General features: G+C 39.1%; 1 protein-coding gene across 35 annotated transcripts in view; it reads left to right on the top strand.

Moving 5' to 3' along the window:
• The window catches only part of LOC131107920 (neurexin-1a-like), a 250,969-nt gene that overhangs the window by 197,002 nt on the left and 32,220 nt on the right, over positions 1-21,747 (top strand). For 19 of the 35 annotated variants that reach the window (XM_078787439.1, XM_078787440.1, XM_078787443.1 and 16 more), the window contains 2 exons: positions 14,683-14,854; positions 20,512-20,601. In XM_078787439.1, the coding sequence (XP_078643565.1) occupies positions 14,683-14,854; positions 20,512-20,601 (262 nt within the window). The remainder of the gene's footprint in view (positions 1-14,682; positions 14,855-20,511; positions 20,602-21,747) is intronic. The other 16 variants (XM_078787447.1, XM_078787450.1, XM_078787449.1 and 13 more) reach the window with 1 other exon arrangement.

Here is a 21,747-nt window from a genome sequence, read left to right on the forward strand (position 1 = left end):
CAAGCCGACATCTGGAGACAATATAATCCCTGATGGTGTATGAGTCTGACCTTCGTCTTACAGCTCTTACGGTCCCAGCTCCTGTTGTTGGCCTTAATACATTTAGAATGCATCAACTCATCTTCCTTCAGCTTCTGTAAAGGTTCACGACTGTATTTTTCCCTTTTTAAATTAAGGTTCTCATCATTGCTGTTTGGAGCACCTTTTGATTTAAGCTTTCTAGCCTATTCACACTTCTTCTACCAATTGTTCAGTTCAGTTCTGTATGAAATAGTACTGATGCAAAAAGTAGGGGTCGCATTCCTACAATTGTCCACCTTTGTTGGTATAAGAGTATTCTCAACACTGCAACACCAACAATGGGGTGTTTTCTACATTTCTACACAGATGATAAAAATAGATTGGCCCTGAAGTCCAGACATTACAAACATCAGATGGAGATCCCTTCCCCTAAGGAAATTAATCCACTTAGCTCTCATTTCCTTTGTGACTGGTAAGTGACATAATTATGCGTGGCAACCTGTACTTCCAACAACTGCATCTTAACGTGTGCCTTAGATATGATAGTAGTTCGGTGTAGTTACTTGCTGGATGTTCAACCAGGGAGCTTCCAAGTGAGGGGCGGAGAACCTCGGAATGAAGCGCTATGTCACATTAACGTTCCGATGGCCCGGGGTTTTACACCACCCCCTATTTGCATACCATGGTGTGTTATACATAATTTAAAAGCTTATTTTGCTGAGATTCAACTTATACACAGCAATCCTAGGATACAATTAGAACTGCAGGCGCACTCAAAACTAACTGGTCCTAATACGTTGGCAACGAGTCAGTAAATGTACTCGACTAAGATAGTTCGTCCACGCCAAGTCTTAATTCCAAAGTTCAGTGCTGCAGACTTTCATCATAATTGATGTGAATATTTTTTAAATCAATTGTCTGTTCACTGGATCTAATAGATGGCTCTTTTGTCGGTTTGCACGTTGACCAATCAACTTCCATGCCTGAAGAAGTACCAGCACCTTTTCTGATGTATGTGAAAACACGGATATGTTGGTTGATTAATGGGCTATTTTCTTGAAGGCAGAAAGCAATTTCTGTGTCATGGAGAATAGGAAAAATGCTGCATCAAAGTTGTGACATTGAATTTTTTTTTGTCTTTATTTTACAAAAAAAAACATAAATAAAAACTGTCAGGAAGCCACGGTGTGGCATTTGCATGGGGATAGTAAAAACCAACCATGACCAAGTGTCACCTGAACCTAAAGAACCTACATAAAATACTCACTTTTTGTAGTATAATTAGGTCTGATTTGAAAGGCGGTCATGTAAGCTATGTGTTAAGTGTTTTCTCGTCCATACCACCAAAATAGTTCTCTTAAAGGTACAATTATGAGAACAGCAAGTCGTGTGTTAAGTATTGAACATGTTGGACATATATAATGTTGAAATATCCCCAACTTCTTGTGAGTCGTATATGTGACCTATGTACCTATACTGTACATATCAACGACTTTCATTTGTATCATTTCATAAATTGTTTGATCCTTTTATAATAATATACCTGTCATGATGTATCACACAGTGTTTAGGAAGGAAAAGCATAGAGTAAATTCATTAATTCATTTTCTACCTATTATCATCACAAGGGTCGCAGGGGTGCTGGAGGCGGGGTCCACCCTGGACTGGTGGCCAGCCAATCCCAGGGCACATATAGACAAACAACCATTCACACTCACATTCATACCTATGGACAATTTGGAGTGGCTAATTAACCTAGCATGTTTTTGGAATCCATGAAAATCCATGCATGCACGGGGAGAACATGCAAACTTCTCACATGGCCAAGGGTGGAAACGAACTCCGGTCTCCTAGCTGTGTGGCCTGCGCACAAACCACTCGTCCACCGTGCAGCCTAGCATAGAATACATTCAGAGGAAACAGTAGGACTCATTAGTGATCTTTTTTGTGTGTCTACGCACCAAAATCCTTTCATGAATCTTGCCTGCAGGGCTACACCAGTCATAATCAGGAGTCCAGTCCAAACCATTCATAATGCAAAGGGGTGCTGGATAGCAGTAGGAAATGGCAGCCATTCATCCATAACGTTTATGTTATGCATTGGCATTGTAAACTCTGGCATCATAACAGAGACTTCCGTGTCTCATACGACAACCAAAGCTCAAAAGTTTGTGTAGGTGGTTTGGTGCTTGTTTCAACATAAGAAGCGAGTGTGCCACATGCATTCCTGTTTCTGAAGTCCTCGATAAGAAGACTGACAAGGTAAAGGAAAAAGAAACATGGGAAATGAGATTGAAAAGGCACAGGGGGGGGGGCATGAGGAGCAAAAGGCAAAAATCAGGCGCAGGCAAAGCAAAGAGAAGCGAAGAGAGTAATAAATAGGATGTGGAAATTGAAGCAAAATGAGAGAGCGCAAAAGTGGGTGGAAAGAGTAAGAGCCTCAGGCTCCGAGGCACCAGCCCAAGTATCAATGTCAATTAACATCTCAGTCCAGCACAAATTCTCAGTCTATTTCAGACCATTAATAATGTGCACCATCAGTTCCAGCTCACTTGGCCTGACACGAGTCTTCATCACACTGCTGCTGGACCCACACAGGTCATGTTTTACAACACAAGAGGTGCACAGATCAGGCCTCTTCCTATGACTGGAAAATGAAATTATTTCCTTTTCTACTGTGTAATAACTTGGAACCAAAGGTAGCTGGCAGTGTGTCGCCAATTACATAGGAGCATCTTATTATGCTTATGGTGCTTATGGTGCTTATGATGGAGGTGGAGAATCACACCCTCCCATTCTGTGTGGAAGTGGTACATGTTTGGCTTCTTACTTTGTCCCTTTTCCCCACTCAGTTTTAAACCTATTCTTAAGTTCAGAATAAATAAATCGCAGGCTACTAGCTACCTCAAATTGCCAGTGTTGAACTGGGAGCTGTCGCTTGTGTCATTTCAGAGATCCGTAACCTGTGCATCAGCGATGCACAATGCGGTGTAAACAAAGCTAACAATGTGTATTGCAGATTAATGTTAGATTGGATGTCCTGTATATCAGTCAAGTGACAAACGTCATAGCGAGGATGGATAAGCTGATTCGACTGTTTTTAATGTCATTACTACAACATGGACATTTTCCAATGCTAACAGTCAGTTATGTCTTATTATTGCTTATCATGTCTACTATATTAGATAATACGAGTATACAGATGACTATAGGGGTGCTCCTTCAGGTCTAGAGGGCTCTAATAATGTTAAAAAACGTTTTTATAAAGTAAACAGGTTGTCTACGCTAACTACGGAAATATTCCATGTAATACTGAATCCTACTTTTTCACCCATGACGGCCAGGGCTGAAACGAATCAACCATGACTGTACTCCATAAATGAGGCCAACGGTTTTAGTATGTCTCACACATTTTTTCTTAAGGCCTGATTCCGCTTCCTTTTCCTTGGAATTGTGGTTTACAGAAAGGACCCAAACCACATTATATGTACAGTGATTCTTTTCAAAAATATGGTTCACACCGTGGGATGAAATGGGACATTGTTTCATTAGACCGAAATGCCAAAAATACCTCTCCCTGAAGATCACACTCTCTTCTCCATCAATTGCTTTCTTATTAAGTCCACGAACCTGCGCTGATAATCAATTTCCTTCCATTAGCACACATGTAATTGGCTTCCTCATTATGCACCAATTAAAATGTGTCAATAAATAACCTTCAATGGTGACATGGTGCATGGTCACAAGGTCCAGTCAGTCTTGATAAAAAATGAATGTATGGAAGACAAGCAACTTTATGGCATGGAAATAAAAGAAAGCTTCAATCACATTGAAAGCAACGTGTTGTGGCTCCTCCTTAAAAATGGTTGAATCAGCGGTACCCAATGCTGCTACCCTGCTAGTTATTCCGTTCGTCATTGTTCTGTTTGTCTGTGCTGTCAGCTTCTGAATGTCGAAGGAAATTGCAAGCTTCTGGTCAGTTCTGCCACTTGGAGGCTGCTTTCCATCACCTTTCAGTGTTGATTGACAGCTTCTCAGTCTAGTTATCCCTAAGCAGGTGGTGCCTACTGCACTTTTAAAGTAACAGTAATAAAACTACTCGTTAAAGGAATTAGAGAAAATATTTACAATGTGTCACCTCCCAAAAGGAAATAATTGTATTGAAATAAGGTTTGGGTTCAAGGTTCACTTTGCTTGACTTTACTTGGAGACATGTCACCTCGCTCTGTGGCCCTAACAAGGATTTTCTTTGACACCATAATGTCAGCCTGACACGGTGCAGAGGCGGGTGACGAATCCATGTATGTTGTGTCGGAGGAAGCTGGCATGGTGTTGATGGCTGTTCAATGTGTTTGTCAAGCTAACTATTTTGGCATTACTCCCGCCACCAAGGAGGGAAGGTGAGGAGGTAAACTTGCGTTCTCCTTGTCTTCTTTAACCTTCATTGCACTTCAATATTTCAATATGTCAATATTTAGCTGTTCTTTTGTAGAGCCCTATTGATATTCTACCCTCAATAAAAAGATTAAGATGATACAGTGGTGCCTCAAAAGTGTAAGTTCTGTGACACCGCCCTTTTATTTGGAAAAACAAATTTCCCCATTGAATAGATAGAATGTAATTTGCACATTTTAAACTGCTCACACATCTCTGGCTGGGAGAAAAGGGAAGGTTAAAGATGACTGAATGACTGAAATGACAGATTTACATAATCATACTTATATCTGATGGTCATAAACACGGACACTTATTACCATTAGAGTATGGTGCAAAAATAAATTGAAATGATGTGACTGAATTTTGATTACTGAAAACCAAGACACTCTGCCTGGAAATGAGACACCTTAGAATTTAAATAGTATGCCTCCTTTGTATGAATGGAAAATCATTCATTCATTCATTCATTCATTCATTCATTCATTCATTTTCTACCGCTTATCCTCACGAGGGTCGCTGTCTTTCCTCTGAGGAAACCGGAGTACCCGGAGAAAACCCACGCATGCACGGGGAGAACATGCAATTATTGTATCTGTAAAATTGTCATGCAATCTGCTATTATTATTTATTATTTTATATTTATATTTAAATATTTTAAAAATAATAAAATATTATAATATTTTACAATATTATAATAATTACAATAAAATTAAATTAAATTATTATTATGTAAAATATGCAAATATAACAATAATATTATATATAATTAATATAATAATTAGCATTAATATAATAATTATAATAATCATAATAGTTCTAATAATAATTATAATAATCTAATAATCTAATAATCTAATAATAATAATAATAATAATAATGATAATAATAATAATAATAATTATTATTATTATTATTATTATTATTATTATTATTATTATTATTATGTGCTTGTGTCCCTTTTTTCAGGAGCACTTTGTAAACAACAGACCATGTCAAAAAAGGAAATTGATAAAACCATCAAAAGGTTGGCTCAGGCCATGATGCCAGGTTGTATGTTGAGTTTAAATGAAATACTTTGGAAAGATTGGGCGGGCCGTATTCAAACACTTGGCGGGCCGGATGTGGCCCCCGGGCCGTAGTTTGCCCACCCCTGTTCTCGACGCTAATAATGAATGAAGTGGTGTATTAAACGCTAATCATATATGCACTGCTGTTAAAAACAAAAAATCAATACACTACTTAATAAGTGACAGGCGTATTGCATCTGGCCACTTATTATCATTTATGGTATAAAATGACTAATAGCTGTTTCAATAGGATATTAATAGTAAACATTAGCTCTTCAATGGCCATTGTTTTCTTGTGACGTAGTATCCGCAGTACAGAATTACTGGGTCAGACCCATTCTCAAACAGGACCAGCGGACATAGACAGTCATCCCATATCTCTTATGGAGGCTTTGTGCAACCGGAGCATCGGACTCCCATGTGACTTGGAAAGATATGGCCGCAAGCAGACAAGCATGTGGAGATGGTCTTTAAAAAAATAAAGATACATATTTCATTCACTGGGGGAATATTATTCTTAGTGCTATTACTCAAGCATTTAATTATAGCGCTGAGCAAATGGGACAGCATTGTCCCACAAACGTCTGCTTATGATGTTTAATGTGTGACAATGTCATATGTGGAATGGGGCGAAGAAGATATCGACTCCATAGGCGCGTTCTGTCATTTTGTCATTTTCATGTGATATTTCATGTCACTTTTAACCACGCAGTCTGTGTTAACTGACTGGATGAACACGATCAACGCATCATGATTTGCTGGCGTCTTCCTCAGTCAGAAATAAAAACAGTGACTGATATCTTCTGCCCTCTTTTTATCTGTCAAACTCATCACACCCACCACATCCCTCCTTGTGACAGGCCTTGTTCAGAATGAAAATGGGACCAAAGGGGAGCAACAACAGGGAGAGAAATTGCCATTAAAGATACATACAGTATATTTACATTACAGTGTACTGACCTTAATATAAGACCCCTCTTTTCAAGACATAAAGTATTTGTAAGACAAAAATCACAGACAAAAATCAATCATGTTTTTGGTATCAGTGATATAACAACTGTTAGATTACATAAAAAAAGATTGCATTTCTTAGCAGCTCGACAATTGTTTCAAGGTTCTCATTAGCATTATCTTCAAATCAACATCATGAGTCCTCCTCTGTTGTTAGCATGCAAGTTCTGCTGCATATTTTGGTCCACCATTACTGAATTTGGTTAAAGTGTTTGAATCATTATTTTAAAATCATTCTGATCATTTAATTGTCGGGGATTGTGTTGGTGGAAAAGTTGATCCACACCGATGCGGACTTCCTGAGCTTTTTGCTCAGTACCTTGTTCACGATGGTGTGTGTTTGACTGACAACCGGTCGAGGGTGTAATCCTCCTTCGGCCTAAAGTCAGCTGGGATAGGCTGAACGGGATAAGTCTAACATAAAATTGATGGATGGATGGAAAATGTTGCAACATCTCGTAATGACAGAAATCCAAGTTCAATATACCTTACTGTACATGACAGCTTCTGAGTTTTACTTTTAATTACTTATCTAGATTTGTGCTGTTGTACTGAAGAGCAGCACTGTTTTCCAATATGAGAAAGATATTTGTTTTTCCAGACAAGATCTATATCTTTAATAAGAATAAGTGAGTTAAAGGATGTGATATTGATTTTTGCACTTCCAATAAAGGAGAAAGATTAAAGCGAATATGTCAGCTGAATCTTGGAGAGACTCAGATGGGATTTTTTTTTTTATGCTCGATTCCTCACTTCAGCCTTAAAAAATGACATATTTTGTCAAAGACTTATTTGATAACAAATAATTTAATATTAGACATTCATAAAACTCTTACACAGTCGTTACTTCTACTGTGAATTTCTAAGAGAACGTAGCACCTTCTCAATTGCCGAAATGCGTTAAAAGTCAACATCAAGGACGTCAAACGTTTGACACCTTTGACAAGGTGAGGGAACTTGTAACCTAATTACAAGAGGAGTTCAAACATTGACACAATCCAGCGGAACAGAGCTCAGGGATGGCATATTTATGAGCAAAGATTATCACAGGGAATGTAATTCAAAGCAAGAGTCCAGAATATACTGTAATTATGTCATTTAAACAAGACAGTGAATTTGGAAGAGCAGAGCACCTTTATCCGAAAACCAGACCCATAATACCAAGAGACACAATAACACGTTTGTCGTATGCTCGTCCAGGTAGCACGTCACTCATTAGGAGGATGTTATATTTCTTTCATCGAGGCTCTACCTAACCCGCCTCCCTGACCGCACATCCCTGACTGTATAGCTTCAGTGAGCTGGAGTCCCAGCATCCTCCAGGGGAGCGTGAGGAGGACGAAGCTGAAGGTCGACTCACCTCGACCACTCGCCAGCTGTCACAAGTGGACAGACAGCAGAATCACCTTAAACCTGAATTGATTTCTTTGAGTGAGAGAGAATGGAATTTCAGATATATGTTGACCTCTCTTGATGGAAAGTGTCACCGCAGAGCTGGAGATGGAGCAAAAGAAAAGGTTTATAGATAGCAAATGTCACTTCGAGAAAAAGAAATATGTATTCCTGGCTTTTTTTTCCAGCTTGCCGTACAGAGACTACTACATAGCGTACAGTATTTGTTTAGCTTTTTTCTTATATCTCACTTAAAAGTGATACAAATGGTTTCATTGCATGGCCTACAGGTAAGAGCACCAAAGTCCCCTGCTATTGCCTTTGAGCCTTCATTTAACCAACCGCTGCAGCTCATGTGATGATTTATTAACCGGAGTTATATGACGACGCTCTCCTGCAGAAAAGTCTTCTAGCAATGGAAACAATTTCAAGCCAACTTCACAGATAATTAGGCATTTTAGCCGGTGGGTTTGATTTTAAAATAAGCTGAGCTCTCAGCAGCTGCACTCCTCGCACGCTGCACACTTCCTCGCTCAGCTCGCTGGAGATTCTCTATCGCAATGAGATGAGGAGGTCCACGGAGTTTGGCCAGAAATATGGAGAAATAGAAATGCAGCAATAAAAGCGGTAGATAAGTGATGAAGCTGCATGGCGTGACCCTTTATACTCCACATATGACTTACTGTTTACTGTACATTTACTGACGGTGTCGCTTTCAACACATGCAGTCTTAGCTGTCATACAACTATAAAAGGAAGTAAAAACCCCAATAATAACAAAATAAAGTAAAAATAGTCACTTTTTGACACATTCATTCATTTTCTACCGCTTATCCTCACGAGGGTCGCGGGGGTGCTGGAGCTTATCCCAGCTGTCTTTGGGCAAAAAGAGGGGTCCACCCTGGACTGGTGGCCAGCCAATCACAGGGCACATATAGACAAACAACCATTCACACTCATATTCATACCTATGGACAATTTGGAGTGGCTAATTAACCTAGCATGTTTTTGGAATGTGGGAGGAAACCGGAGTACTCGGAGAAAAGCCACGCATGCACGGGGGGAACATGCAAACTCTATACATAGATGGCCCAGGGTGGAATTGAACTCGGGTCTCCTAGCTGTGAGGGGACCGCTGTGCAGCCCCTGAGTAAAACACATATAATTAACAATGATGGAATTGCAGTACATACTCAACATTGATAGTTGTGAAATAGAAAAAATACACATTTTCCGTGCAGCTTCTCAGGTGTTTTTCATGCTAGTCATTAGCCATCGTGTTTTCAGGTATGCTGATGCTATTTATGTTAAGCATTTGCTTTATGAAATTGTATGCATTTTGATAAAGAGGAGGATAAGCGATAGAAAATGAGTGACTGAATTATTGAAATGTAGTAAACATTTGAGCTGACCTACCGGATACATGTTATATAAATATAATAACACTTTGTTGCTCCCGCAAACCACTCATTTTGTTGTCGGTGCTGCTTAAACGTACAAGGAGATCAAGTTTGTTGATGGAGTTGCGTGCAGCATCGCCATATTGAGGCTTGATCCTGTGTGCCAACATGATGTCTTACTCATATGCTCATCAGCATGTTGAGAGTGGTGAGGGACAATGTGCCCAAGCACAAGCAGTGTTAAAAATAAATCAAGTACTACATCAAATGGAGTACTGTGAATTGATTATTTTATATAAAAATATATATATATATATATGAGTGGTATTCTTATCACTCTCTCATTTTTAAGAATGCTCAGAAATCCAGAAAATACAACTAAACTACAGCTATATAATATATATTGTATAAAATATATAATATACAGATATATTATGTGGGATATGAAACAAATAAACCACAATATTGAATATGCAATATAGAAAATATACCAGGATATATGCAGGAATATGCAGGCTTCAGTTACCTTAAACAAGTAAGAGCAATATAACATGTTTTTCTCAGTTCTTCTGGCATAATATGAAGTTAATGAATCATATGCCTCTTCTGCTTCGTTTATGCTGCTGAAATGTATTTTCTGCAATGTCAATGTATTACGTTTGAATCACGTTGGTTGCGATGCTTTATGAATTTGCTGCCTTCTTTGAATTAAGTCTCAGTGATTGCACACACGTGTGCATGGTTGTGTTGTGTACAGTGTGTTGCTTCAGCCATAATTACCCATGTATGGATGGATAACATGGATGGATACAGCTCACTCCCCAGAAATACATGCCTAAAAAAAAAAAAAAAGTCCTATTCGTGTGCGTAATTATTCCATTAGCTCTGTAATTTTATTAACAAAGCTTAAAAGGGAGAAGCTGAAGACTGTCAGAGGTAATTAAAAGATAAAGTGAACAGAACGGCCTGCGTGTCCTTGCTACATGAAGACATTTAGCCTCTGTGGTGAGATCATAATATTCCCTCAAGTCAGCAGGCTCATGTGCACACAAAGACACACTTAAGGGATGCTAGTTGTATTCCTCCACCTGCCAGCCACCCTCAGAAGCTCGTGCAGTTGAGGATTTGCACTGTTGTGGCGTTGGTGCTGACAAGGTATAAAGTATGGCTCCATTGCAGTGGTCATTGTGATAAACGACTCGGAAATCAGCACAGAGGTATCCATTTTTGCTAAAAATTTAAGAGAAAGGCCACTGCGTTACTATTATTGTTTTATGGTGGGAAGTAAACAGTTTGAATCTTAAATTCCAACTTTTAGGAGTATAATCCTGAATAAATGAGTAGGATGTATTATTTTGGACATGGTTTGCTGCTACTCAAGCATTTGTCTGCAGCGTCTGTTTTACAACTGTACGTCTATGCTTGTATAATGACTGCAGATGGAGATTTTTAACGAGCAACTGACACCCCAAATATTACCGCAGCTACTCCACCCTCCAGCTGCGAGGATGAGAAGCATTAAGGGAGAAAAAAAAAGACAAGATTAGAGGAGAATTGTGGATCAACTTCATCAGTTAATTAAACTCTATTGCAGCTTGATGAGCAATTAATCAAGGCGGCTTGCAGAATGTCAGGCGAGGCTGACTGTCGGGGTGCACCAAGTGTGCACCATACAGTATGCAGTACGCTCCCGTGAGGCAGCGCAAGCGAGCAGCCCTGAAATTGCCGTAATGGCCATGGTTTATATAAGTAGCCATCAATCACTGCTCTGACATTAGCCTGCGACATATTAAAGCTCCAGGATTAGGATCCTCTTGGCACGTGGAGAAGCTGCATGCTTAAATCCAACCAATTTCAGGAAATATGCTAATGTTTTGGATTATTAAGCAGATAGTGAATATTACTGACATACAAGCCAAGTATAACCTTCTCTCTGGGGGCAGGGGGAGCGAATATAGCGGTATAATGGACTAAAATTGCATTTTATGGACAAAAGTGTTGGGGCACAAAGTCATTAATGCCTACAGTCTAAGTAGTGACAATGATAAAAACCTTTGGGTTTGATCTCTCCTGTGAAGACTTTTGACAAAATGTTATTATGCTGTATCTGTTTTTAATAATGTTTCTGCTCCTGAACTGCTGCACACAGAAGGGGGAACATTATATTTTGTGAAGAATTCATCATATTGTGGCACTGTTACTATACTCCAAAGTTGGACCTGATGAGTCAGATTGACTTGAAATTTCACACACAAAGCTCAAAACGCTGTCCAAACACCCATTGGATGAGAAGTACCACCATTTGGTCCACACTCGTCCACAGGACTGACAATGTCTGTAAAGTTTCATTAAGATTGACTGAAACAAATGACTACCGTCATTTGAGGCCTCACAGCTAGGAGACCCGAGTTCAATTGGCCACTCCAAATTGTCCATAGGTATGAATGTGAGTGTGAATGGTTGTTTGTCTATATGTGCCCTGTGATTGGCTGGCCACCAGTCCAGAGTGTACCCCGCCTCTCGCCTGAAGACCTCATCGTGAGGATAAGCTGTATAATGAATGAACGAATGTTTGTTAGCAATATTCCTCCAAGCATTTTCTACACAACCTACAAATGTCATTTATGCCACCTTATCTGGTGGCAATGCATGCCATTTAAATCAGTGAACCGGGGGGGGCAGGTCCCAAAAGTGGGTTGCAGAACTGTTTTTAGAGCCTTGCCAAAAACAAATAATAGCCCAATGTCCGTGAATGCACCTCACGTTCGTTGGTATGCGCTATTGGCTTACTATGCTGCAACAGGGTCTGTGCAATGTTAGTGGGCGACTTAGACTTAGTTGCGGAACATTCCGCAGTTTGGGTCGCTGCTTGTCATTGAGTGGTGATAGTGGGTCCTGCAGCCAAACCACGGATTTAGATGGTCCCCTTGAAAAGTGTGAAGATTTGCTTAGTACTGTTTGCATTCTGTTTTAAGTTACACACGTGCTACACAATTTATGACCAAAAATGGTAATCATTTGCTTAAAATGCCATAATCCTGCACGGCTTATTTACACCTAAAGTACTGTTTACTTCTCGCGTACGACATAGTGTACACAATGTATATTGTTGTCACATGGTATGCACTGTCACCACCTTGGGGCATTATTGGCATGACGCTACGCTATAGCAGTTGTCACCCCAAGTCTCATTAATTCTTCTATTTGCAAGGCACCTACACAATGCCGGACCCTCATTGCAGAAAATAGCTGTCTGCAATATCTCCCAGCTGCAGTACGGTTACTTGCTGAAGACCATAGGAGAGAAGGCAGAAGAAGCAGGAAGAAGACATCATTGTAACGTAACTACAAAGAGGAAAGCACAGAGAGTAGGTGAGGGAATTACTTGAAGACTTGAAGACATCACTTTGGGCATTATGAACAGTTGTTAACCAGAGCTTCATAAGAAGATCCAAGAGACTACAGCAATCACTAGATGATGCCTGCAGACATTTTCCAAGGAAACGTGAACAAATGTTATGCGTGCCAGACATTTTAAACATGATTTAAACATTTTAAACAAAATGTTATTTGCACAATGACACACAGCCCTGCACAATGCTTATTTTTGAATGTGGGAAGAAACCCATTCATGCAACCATGCCAACTGAACACAGAGGTCCAGAACAACCACTCAAATCCAGAATCCAGAAGTCTAGTGGTGAGGCAGACGTACTAACCACACTTCCACCGTGTTGACCTGAAGCTTTTAACTTTCATCTAAGACTGTATCAAATGGCTTTTCTTTTGTTTTTTGTCTATTACCACCCTTTTATAGTCCTTTTTTATGTTATGTAAATTGGAGTAGTAAACTAAATGCATTAACAAGACCACGGGGAGGACTCATAGTAAACGGAAGGAGGCTATTTAAGAAGCTTGGTAATAATCTGTCCCGTATGTAAGGTCTTTAGGATTATACCTTACAGATGTCTGTCTTAGACTCGGTATCGTATCGTTCTGAATTCGCCAAGGGTGCACACAGCATCTTCGAGTGAGGTATGATGTCGGCCGGTGCTCACTGCACAGCTGCTGTCTGCTGGACTGAAGGCTTTTAAGTGGGAGCAAATCACTCAATGTGACACGTATTAACTCATAGGCGAGGTTTTACATCAATGTCTGTCGATCATCATCTCAATTTCTGCAGGGATCAATCGAGGTATGCAAGGACTTAAGCATGTTTTTGCAATGAATCATAGTTTTAATTTCAGTGTGTCTTGACCTGGCTTTGTTCGAGAATCCCGACTCTCTGAACATGAACAGAAGAGCAGCAGAGCCTGTTGGAGAGCAGTTGATGAGTTCATTTGGGAGAGTTATGGTGGAAGACTGAGATGCAGAGCAGCGTTGGCGATGCTGACTGGATAATGGCATGTAGAGTGCTGCGGCACCACCGTAGGTTGAGCATCTGGTCGGGGGCTCCCTTCATTGCAGGGCTCAAGAGAAGAGAGATCCACGCTCGTGCTAACATGCACACTCATTGAAAATTGATTAAGCAGTATCCATGGACAACTTGGACCATGAAATGTTAAAGGACCCCGTTTGAGTGAATATCTGCCCCCATAAGAGACGGATATCACCAGACTGGGGTGGAGTTCAAACATCATTTGAACCAGCCATTGCTTTTATTTGCCTGTACTGCTGATTATGGCAGTATTAAGTACTACTAAGTGTGGGGGGGATTTCACTATTTATAAGTCTAAATAAGAGAGTTATTTATTGATAATACCATACACCCTCCCATTTTCTATCCAGGTGGTCAGGTTACATACGCACTAAGAAATTAATGAGTTAATAAATGTATAAATTACAGTGCAACTTTGGTACATAGTAGGAGTCCAATTGTGTTCTTAATTTTTATCACCAAATATCTTTGTTAGCAGCTAGCTAATGCTTAGAAACTGCATGGAAACTAGGTCGTCACAAGATTTTGTGTCACAAGATGTTGCAAGACTAAAAAGGAGCAAGATTTGTGGTATGCTGGAGCCTATCCAAGCTTACTTTTGGAGAGAGGCAGGGAACCTCTTGCACTGGTGGCCAGCCAATCACAATAAATTAGTTATATATTTGTCATATTATCATGTTTTGTTTTGTTTTTTTTTAGTATTTTCCAAATATCATCTTACTTAAATGTTATTTTTTCCTTTTCAGTCTTCATTTATATGCATTTAGAATTTTCTGCACGCAAAGCTATATTTTGTGTTAAAAAGTGAAAGAGTCAAGTGCCAAATGCACATACTGGTCATTTAGCATTTTTGTTTGTTCAATAGAAAACTAAAGTAAAACTAACCTGTTCTGTTTTGTCTTTGTGTTTTCTTTCAGGAAAGAGGAAACATTGCTGTTGTCTTTAATGTGGGAACGGACGACATTAACATAGAGGAGACATCAAAGTTTGTAAACGACGGAAAATACCATATAGTGAAGTTTACCAGGAGTGGCGGTAATGCCACTCTGCAGTTGGATGATCTGCCAGTCATTGAACGCTACCCCATAGGTGAGTGCGTCTATGTCATCTATATCTGCCTCCATACGAATGTGTTTGCTAGTTGAAGATGATCAGGACTTGTTTAGGGTGTCAATTCATTTTGTTTGTTATTCCAGCTGCTGTGTAGAATAATACCAGTGTTGGTGTGATTTTTATATGGAAACACGTCTGGGGTGTGGACTCAAGTCCACGTCGAGTCAGACTCGAGTCACAATGATAACTGCTTTGGACAATTCAAAATACATTCATATTATTTGTCAAATTGAATAGATTGCTACATTGTTAATTTTATTTGGTAAGAACTAAACCGTAAGATTTCAAGCCAATGATTTCAGACCTGACTCGACCTGTCTTGACTTGACTTGAGACTAGCAAAACATTGACTTTCTCCCACGTCTGTTTAACAGTAAGCGCTCCCTTTTTCTGAAATGTAACCAAACCACCCACACTGTGGAACTCATAGAGTATGGAGGTGAACATTTGCCTGTTTTGTGTAGTCACACTAAGTCTTTCCAATGAATGATTCAATTGGGGGTTTACAGTACGACAGTAAAGCCTAATGAAATATAATGACTTTTCTGTCATGCATTTCTATGTGCTTGCATTGTGAATTTGACACCATATGAACTGATTAATTATCTAAGGAATGAACAAGCAACACTGGTATTTTTCTGTATGCAAATGTCAATATGTGAATAGTAATATGACTGCATTACCTCCAAAAGAACTTTGAAAACAGCGTAAGGCTTTGACAAAAGCTACAGCTAAAAACGTGAGTGTCCTGTAACATGCTCAAAAAGTTAACAGCCTAATGATTGGAACATTTAGCCTAAAGAGTGAGCTTGCCAGCTCCAAATTAAAATCATATGTTGAGCGTGCATTAGGAGGACAAATCCAACCGATCTCTCCGCTTTTGCATAATGTTTGCTGACCTTTTTAGTCATGACCGGAGCATCCATCCTCAAGGAAGATGGTCAAAAGCACTCCATCCTTGCTGCTGGCCCCAGGTGAAACATAGGTAGTAACACTTGGCTGACAGTCTGGACATGACTATGTCAATCCTCAAAACCCACGGTGCAAAGGACGTAAAGGGGACAGATAGATGGTGTGCAAAACTCACATTTTTATTGCTTGTGTGGTAGAGTGGTCGTCTCCCAACCAGAAGGTTGTGTGTTCAATCCTACGTCCTCCTGTGATCACGTCGAAGTATCTTTGCAAAAGATACTGAACCGCCAGTTGGTCCTGATGCTGCGTCATCAGTCGGTAAATGTAAAAGTGTCTGAGTGCCTAATTTGCATGAGACGACAAGTTTATCAGAACGAAAAGTGAAGCAGAGCTGCAGTGTTGATGGATGCACAGATCACTAAACGGATGCCTTAGACTACATAATGTGGTGGCTCCTTGAAAGTTCTTCATGGTAACAGCCATTTTAAAGTAGAGAGAAAATACAAAAATCTAATATAGATTTGGCACTTTGTGTATTTTGTTGTCACACAAGTATAAAAACATATTGACGTCGACGCTCTACCTAACCAGCCTCCACCGATTGGCCGTCTTCAAGAACGGCACATGGCGATGAAGAAGAATCTTGTTGAGCTGAGATTCTGACTTGTTCGGCATTTATAGCATCCCATTGTAAAGGCTTGACTGCACTTAATATCTTTTCCTCAAAAAGTAATCTATATACTAATTCACCGTAAATATGTGTTGAAACATGCTCTCCACCCACGTTTCATATGCAACAATGCAGAAGGTAGCTACCTTATTAGGTTAATTACAGTCTAATTGCATCTAATCACGATTGCTGTACAATTCCCCTCTTCACCTCGAGCACAGAAAGCCATTATTCTCTCAGCTCGCCTGTAGTTTGATTAGTATCCATGTAGCCCTCTAATGCACTCATAATAGTCATAAAATAATAGTAGCCTTTAGCCTTGGCCACTCACAGATCAACGGGGACTGTAATAGAGCAGAGCGGACAGCGAAAACGAGGGTTGGAAAGGCCGACAGATAGAAAGGTGCAGATGGCATCGGGGGGAGCAGTCATTCTGAAAGCAAGGTAATAATTGTTCCACCGGGACGTCTATAGTATATGGTCACTGTAATCCCTCATACTTGTGAAAAGCCATTTAAAGTCTTTAGCACAATTCTAATGTTGAATTACAAATACACACACATGGAGTGTATGTACCCCCGTGTTTGCTGTACTTCCTGCCTTTATTCTTGCCCTGATTTGCACCACACACACAAAAGAGCTTTGCTGCAACAAAAGAAAAAAACAAGAAAAAAGAAGCTTCTTCTCATGAGTATTGGCCATGAAAGTAATACCAACACAATGATGCTGCCAGGCCCGCAGGGCACCATGAAGCATCCTATCAGAGTACCAATGAACACGCACTGCACACAAAGATAATAAAGAAGTCCCTGGCCTTGTTCTTTTTACTCTTATCAGTACGCTTTGCACTGACATGACTCTGCCTCCATTCTTTCTGCCCCTTTTACCTCAAGCTGACCACCCCTGCCCCCTTCTGTCCACCCTTGCAGCGTAGAGTCTTGACTTCTATGATGCAGAGTGTCTTTTTTCAGCAAAGCTTCTTTTGGAAGTAGAGCTCACCTAACAAGATTGATAAAGTCTATCTAAATGGATTCATCTAAAATCATTTCAATGGTTCACCCGTTTTGTTGTAGACTCCATTAATCGAGGAGATGTCCTGTGTCTTCAGTGTACAGGCCGCTTTGTTAACAAAAGCAAAAAAAAAAGCAAATGAGGCCAAAGCAGGTCAGCTGGGACGGCTCAGCTGAATATCTGCTGTCTGGAGGAGCAGATAAGCTCCGGCCATCCATTACTAAACCAAATCACCACCAGGCAGCAGTCGCATACGCTCCTTGGTGGCCCCGTCAACGTGTTCTGCTGCAGCCCTGCGGAGGACATTGTTTGAGTGCCACGGCGGGGATCAATACACGATCAGTCCGCGATTATCTTCACTTTTAATTGACCTCAGTATGAGAGGGACTGAGTCTGACGCGCGGCCAAACTGATGACATGCAGGTCATTGAAAATATTTTTGCACACGGGCAGACATTTTGGCACAGCGCTCCTCTGTGTTGCGTCTGCATTCTGCTTGCCAGCCACACGACTTTGTGGCTTACAGTTTGGATAGCACTTCACTTCAGGCATCCGCATCCTTGTTCAATCACTTCCAATAGCAGCAGGTATACCAATACAGAGATTGTCCTGGTAAGTGCTAACCCTCTGGTTTTTGTTTTTTACTATGTTTTTTACTGAACTGCACAGGTTAGGTCAGGGGTGGGCAAACTTTTTGACTTTTTGATTGATATGACATTGAAATTTACGGGGGGGGGGGGGGCAGACTATATATTTTACACGTAACAGTCCACCTGGTATTATTGTATCTGTAAAATTGTCATGCAATCTGCTATTATTATTTATTATTTTATATTTATATTTAAATATTTTAAAAATAATAAAATATTATAATAATTACAATAAAATTACAATATAGTTATTATATTATTATTATGTAAAATATGCAAATATAACAATAATATTATATATAATTAATATAATAATTAGCATTAATATAATAATTATAATAATCATAATAGTTCTAATAATAATTATAATAATATAATAATAATAATAATTATTATTATTATTATTATGTGCTTGTGTCCCTTTTTTCAGGAGCACTTTGTAAACAACAGACCATGTCAAAAAAGGAAATTGATAAAACCATCAAAAGGTTGGCTCAGGCCATGATGCCAGGTTGTATGTTGAGTTTAAATGAAATACTTTGGAAAGATTGGGTGGGTCGTATTCAAACACTTGGCGGGCCGGATGTGGCCAAGAGTCAAACCCATATCCTCCCAATCTCCTGACTGCGTAGCCAATGTGCTAACCGTGCAGGCCTCAACAATAGTACTACTGTTACTGCAGGGCTGCACGGCGGTCGAGTGGTTAGCGCGCAGACCTCACAGCTAGGAGACCCGAGTTCAATCCCACCCTCGGCCATCTCTGTGTGGAGTTTGCATGTTCTCCCCGTACATACGTGGGAGTCCGGTTTCCTCCCACATTCCAAAACATGCTAGGCTAATTCAATACTCCAAGTTGTTTGTCTATATGTGCCCTGTGATTGGCTGTGGTGACCAGCACAGGGTGTACCCCGCCTCTCGCCCGAAGACAGCTGGGATAGGCTCCAGCACCCTTGTGAGAATAAGCGGTAGAAAATGAATGAATGTGTTACTGCGTTTACTTTAGGTACTATTAAAAACACATTCAGTTCCATAATCTGTAAAAACGTTGAAACAAAGTATCAGGATTTGAAATCAGATCAGTTCTTTGGTCAAAAAATCAGATCGTTCTTTTATGAATAATTAGTGTTAATATATTTGTAATCATGTCCTGTCATTTAGCTTTTTGTTAATGAAATTTGGCATATTTGAGACATACTTACAAATGGTGATTAATTTTGATTAATTAATTTGAAAACGGATTAATCAGATTTTAACTGCAGTCACTTGAAAGCCCTATTTGACCAGAAATATTTCAAACTGTTTCAGCATTCATGAGTTAAGGCTCCACTGTGCTGCATTTCCTTCCAAATATCTTGTTGGAAAAAAGTGCTATCAATTTCACCCGACATGCTGTATTGTATCAAGCGAACACAATCAACTGCAGCCAAATTCCATGAAGTCAATAGACGGGTTTTAAACCCTTTTCCCTTTTCTCACAGACCATTCTCCGCCAAATGATTGTAAGCTACCAGATCTTTAATCTGCAGACAGTGAATTAATATAGTCGATGGAACAAACATTGTCAATCTGCAAGAAGAATGAAACGGACTGAATTCAATCTCCGCAGACAATTGCAGGAGGGAAAGCACTTAACTCTTTATTTCTGAGGAGGTTATTGGCCCTAACAAAAGGCTGATGCAGAGTTTGCTCCCGTTTATGCCAAAGTGCTCCTCCAAAGCGAAGGCATCCTGAGGATATCGCCACACCTCACTTCTGGCGCTTCTTTGGATTGTTGCCGGAATTCCGTGGAGACACTCTAATTTGTGACAGCGCCTCGTCCTTTATGCCATGTAGCTTTTGTCAAAGCCACTTTATTGAAGACCTTGAACATGCACCTTACTGTATACACATATTCATTGTTTCTCTTTTATACTGTACAATGTGTCTTATTTGCTGTCAAGCAGGCTATTCATTACTGGGTTGGTATTTGCAATTTGTTAAATTGATCTTCCTTTTCAAACCAACACCAAAAGGTGACTTCACATAAATTCAAGTGATGTTTCTTTTTGAAAATGTATGTATATAAGTAGCAAAATTTAAAATGTGCAGAAAGGAAAGATAAATGTTTTTTTAAAGATATGGATAAAGAATTGATCATGAAAATTGTAATTTGCTTTGTTAATCTAGAGGATGAAACAATTCAATTTCAATTAATTTAGCTCTAATTTGATGGCTAAAAATCAAATAAAATGAGTATGTTTAAATAATGGTTCATTAAATATGTTTTTGTTAAATATGCTAAACTTTTTCAACATAAAACCATGGTGCAGTTGTTTAGCTCTACCAGTATGAACATTTAACCTTTGACCTGACAGATTGTAACCACTGAAATGTCTCTTTAAACTTTAAAGGCAACAATGATAACGAACGCCTGGCGATTGCTAGACAGCGAATCCCATTCCGACTTGGTCGAGTAGTTGACGAATGGCTACTCGACAAAGGTAAAATCACTGATTAAAATTTCAAATAGAATAATTGCAGCATAACCAAGTTGTAGCAGTATTTTTTTGTAAACACTAAACATAAACTTTAAAAATAAATCAAATTAATGATATGAATAGTTAATGTAATGTTCCTGTTCATATAAATGTATTTCTTTTCTAGTCATCTGTTTTAATACGTGTGTTAACGTATGGTTAAAGGGACTATAAATATGTATTTAAATACAAGTCAACATTGCTAAAATGTCTATAAATTGCTGTAAACTTCTAACAGGCAAACATAAATGTATTGTGTCAGTTTTGTGTTTGTGAACATATTTAAAGCACATGTAGCATATTTTGTGTGCAGATAAGATCCATTTGAATGTATTCTGGTTAAACTGAAATGATAAATCATAAATAGAGTGCAATATGAATTGGCGGCAGAATTTTGGAGTCCCTTTAACATATTGTGTTAAGATGTGTAGGGCTTTAGATCAATGAACTGTAATATTAAAACCAACTAAGTGCATGTTTTGATTTTACAATGTTTTACAATAACCAGTTCATATTTTCACATAAAATGTGAAATGACACCCCCTGCCCCCTTTATATTTCATTTGGTTTGTTTTGCTCTAAATAACTATCATGTCATGTTTCTTTTGGTCTTTCTTGTTTATGTTTTTTTTTTCCTCATGTCAAACATAATTGAGTTGACTAGTTTTGTTGCTTTTGCTGAAAGGATGAAACTATTTGTTCTTTGGTTTGCCTGTCCCATCCTGACTTAGACGTGTCCCGTGCTTGCTGTGTTTGCAAATCTTAAGATGTCAACCAAAAACCCAATTACCGAAACAAATAAGAATGCTTTATTTGTTTCTAACAAATAAGACCGTTTTATTTGTTTCTATATATTTGTATATTTGACATGCATAGCTACTCCATTTAGTGCAAAAAAGCTTAAACTGTCTTGCTTTGGATTTTATTTTATTATATCATATCATTTCTAATCACTTTTGCTGTAAGTTTATGTCCACCCCCCCCCCACACACACACACACTTTTTAGCAAAACTGCATTTACTTTAAGTTTTGTCTTATCAAAATATTGTTTTTTTTTATTTTATTTTTCATAAAACAGGCATGTCATCATTGTAACTGCAATAAATTGC

This window comes from Doryrhamphus excisus, linkage group LG20 (genome assembly GCF_037039965.1).
Source record: "Doryrhamphus excisus strain RoL-2023G ecotype Guam linkage group LG20, RoL_Dexc_Guam_v1.1, whole genome shotgun sequence".
Lineage (NCBI taxonomy): Eukaryota > Metazoa > Chordata > Actinopteri > Syngnathiformes > Syngnathidae > Doryrhamphus > Doryrhamphus excisus.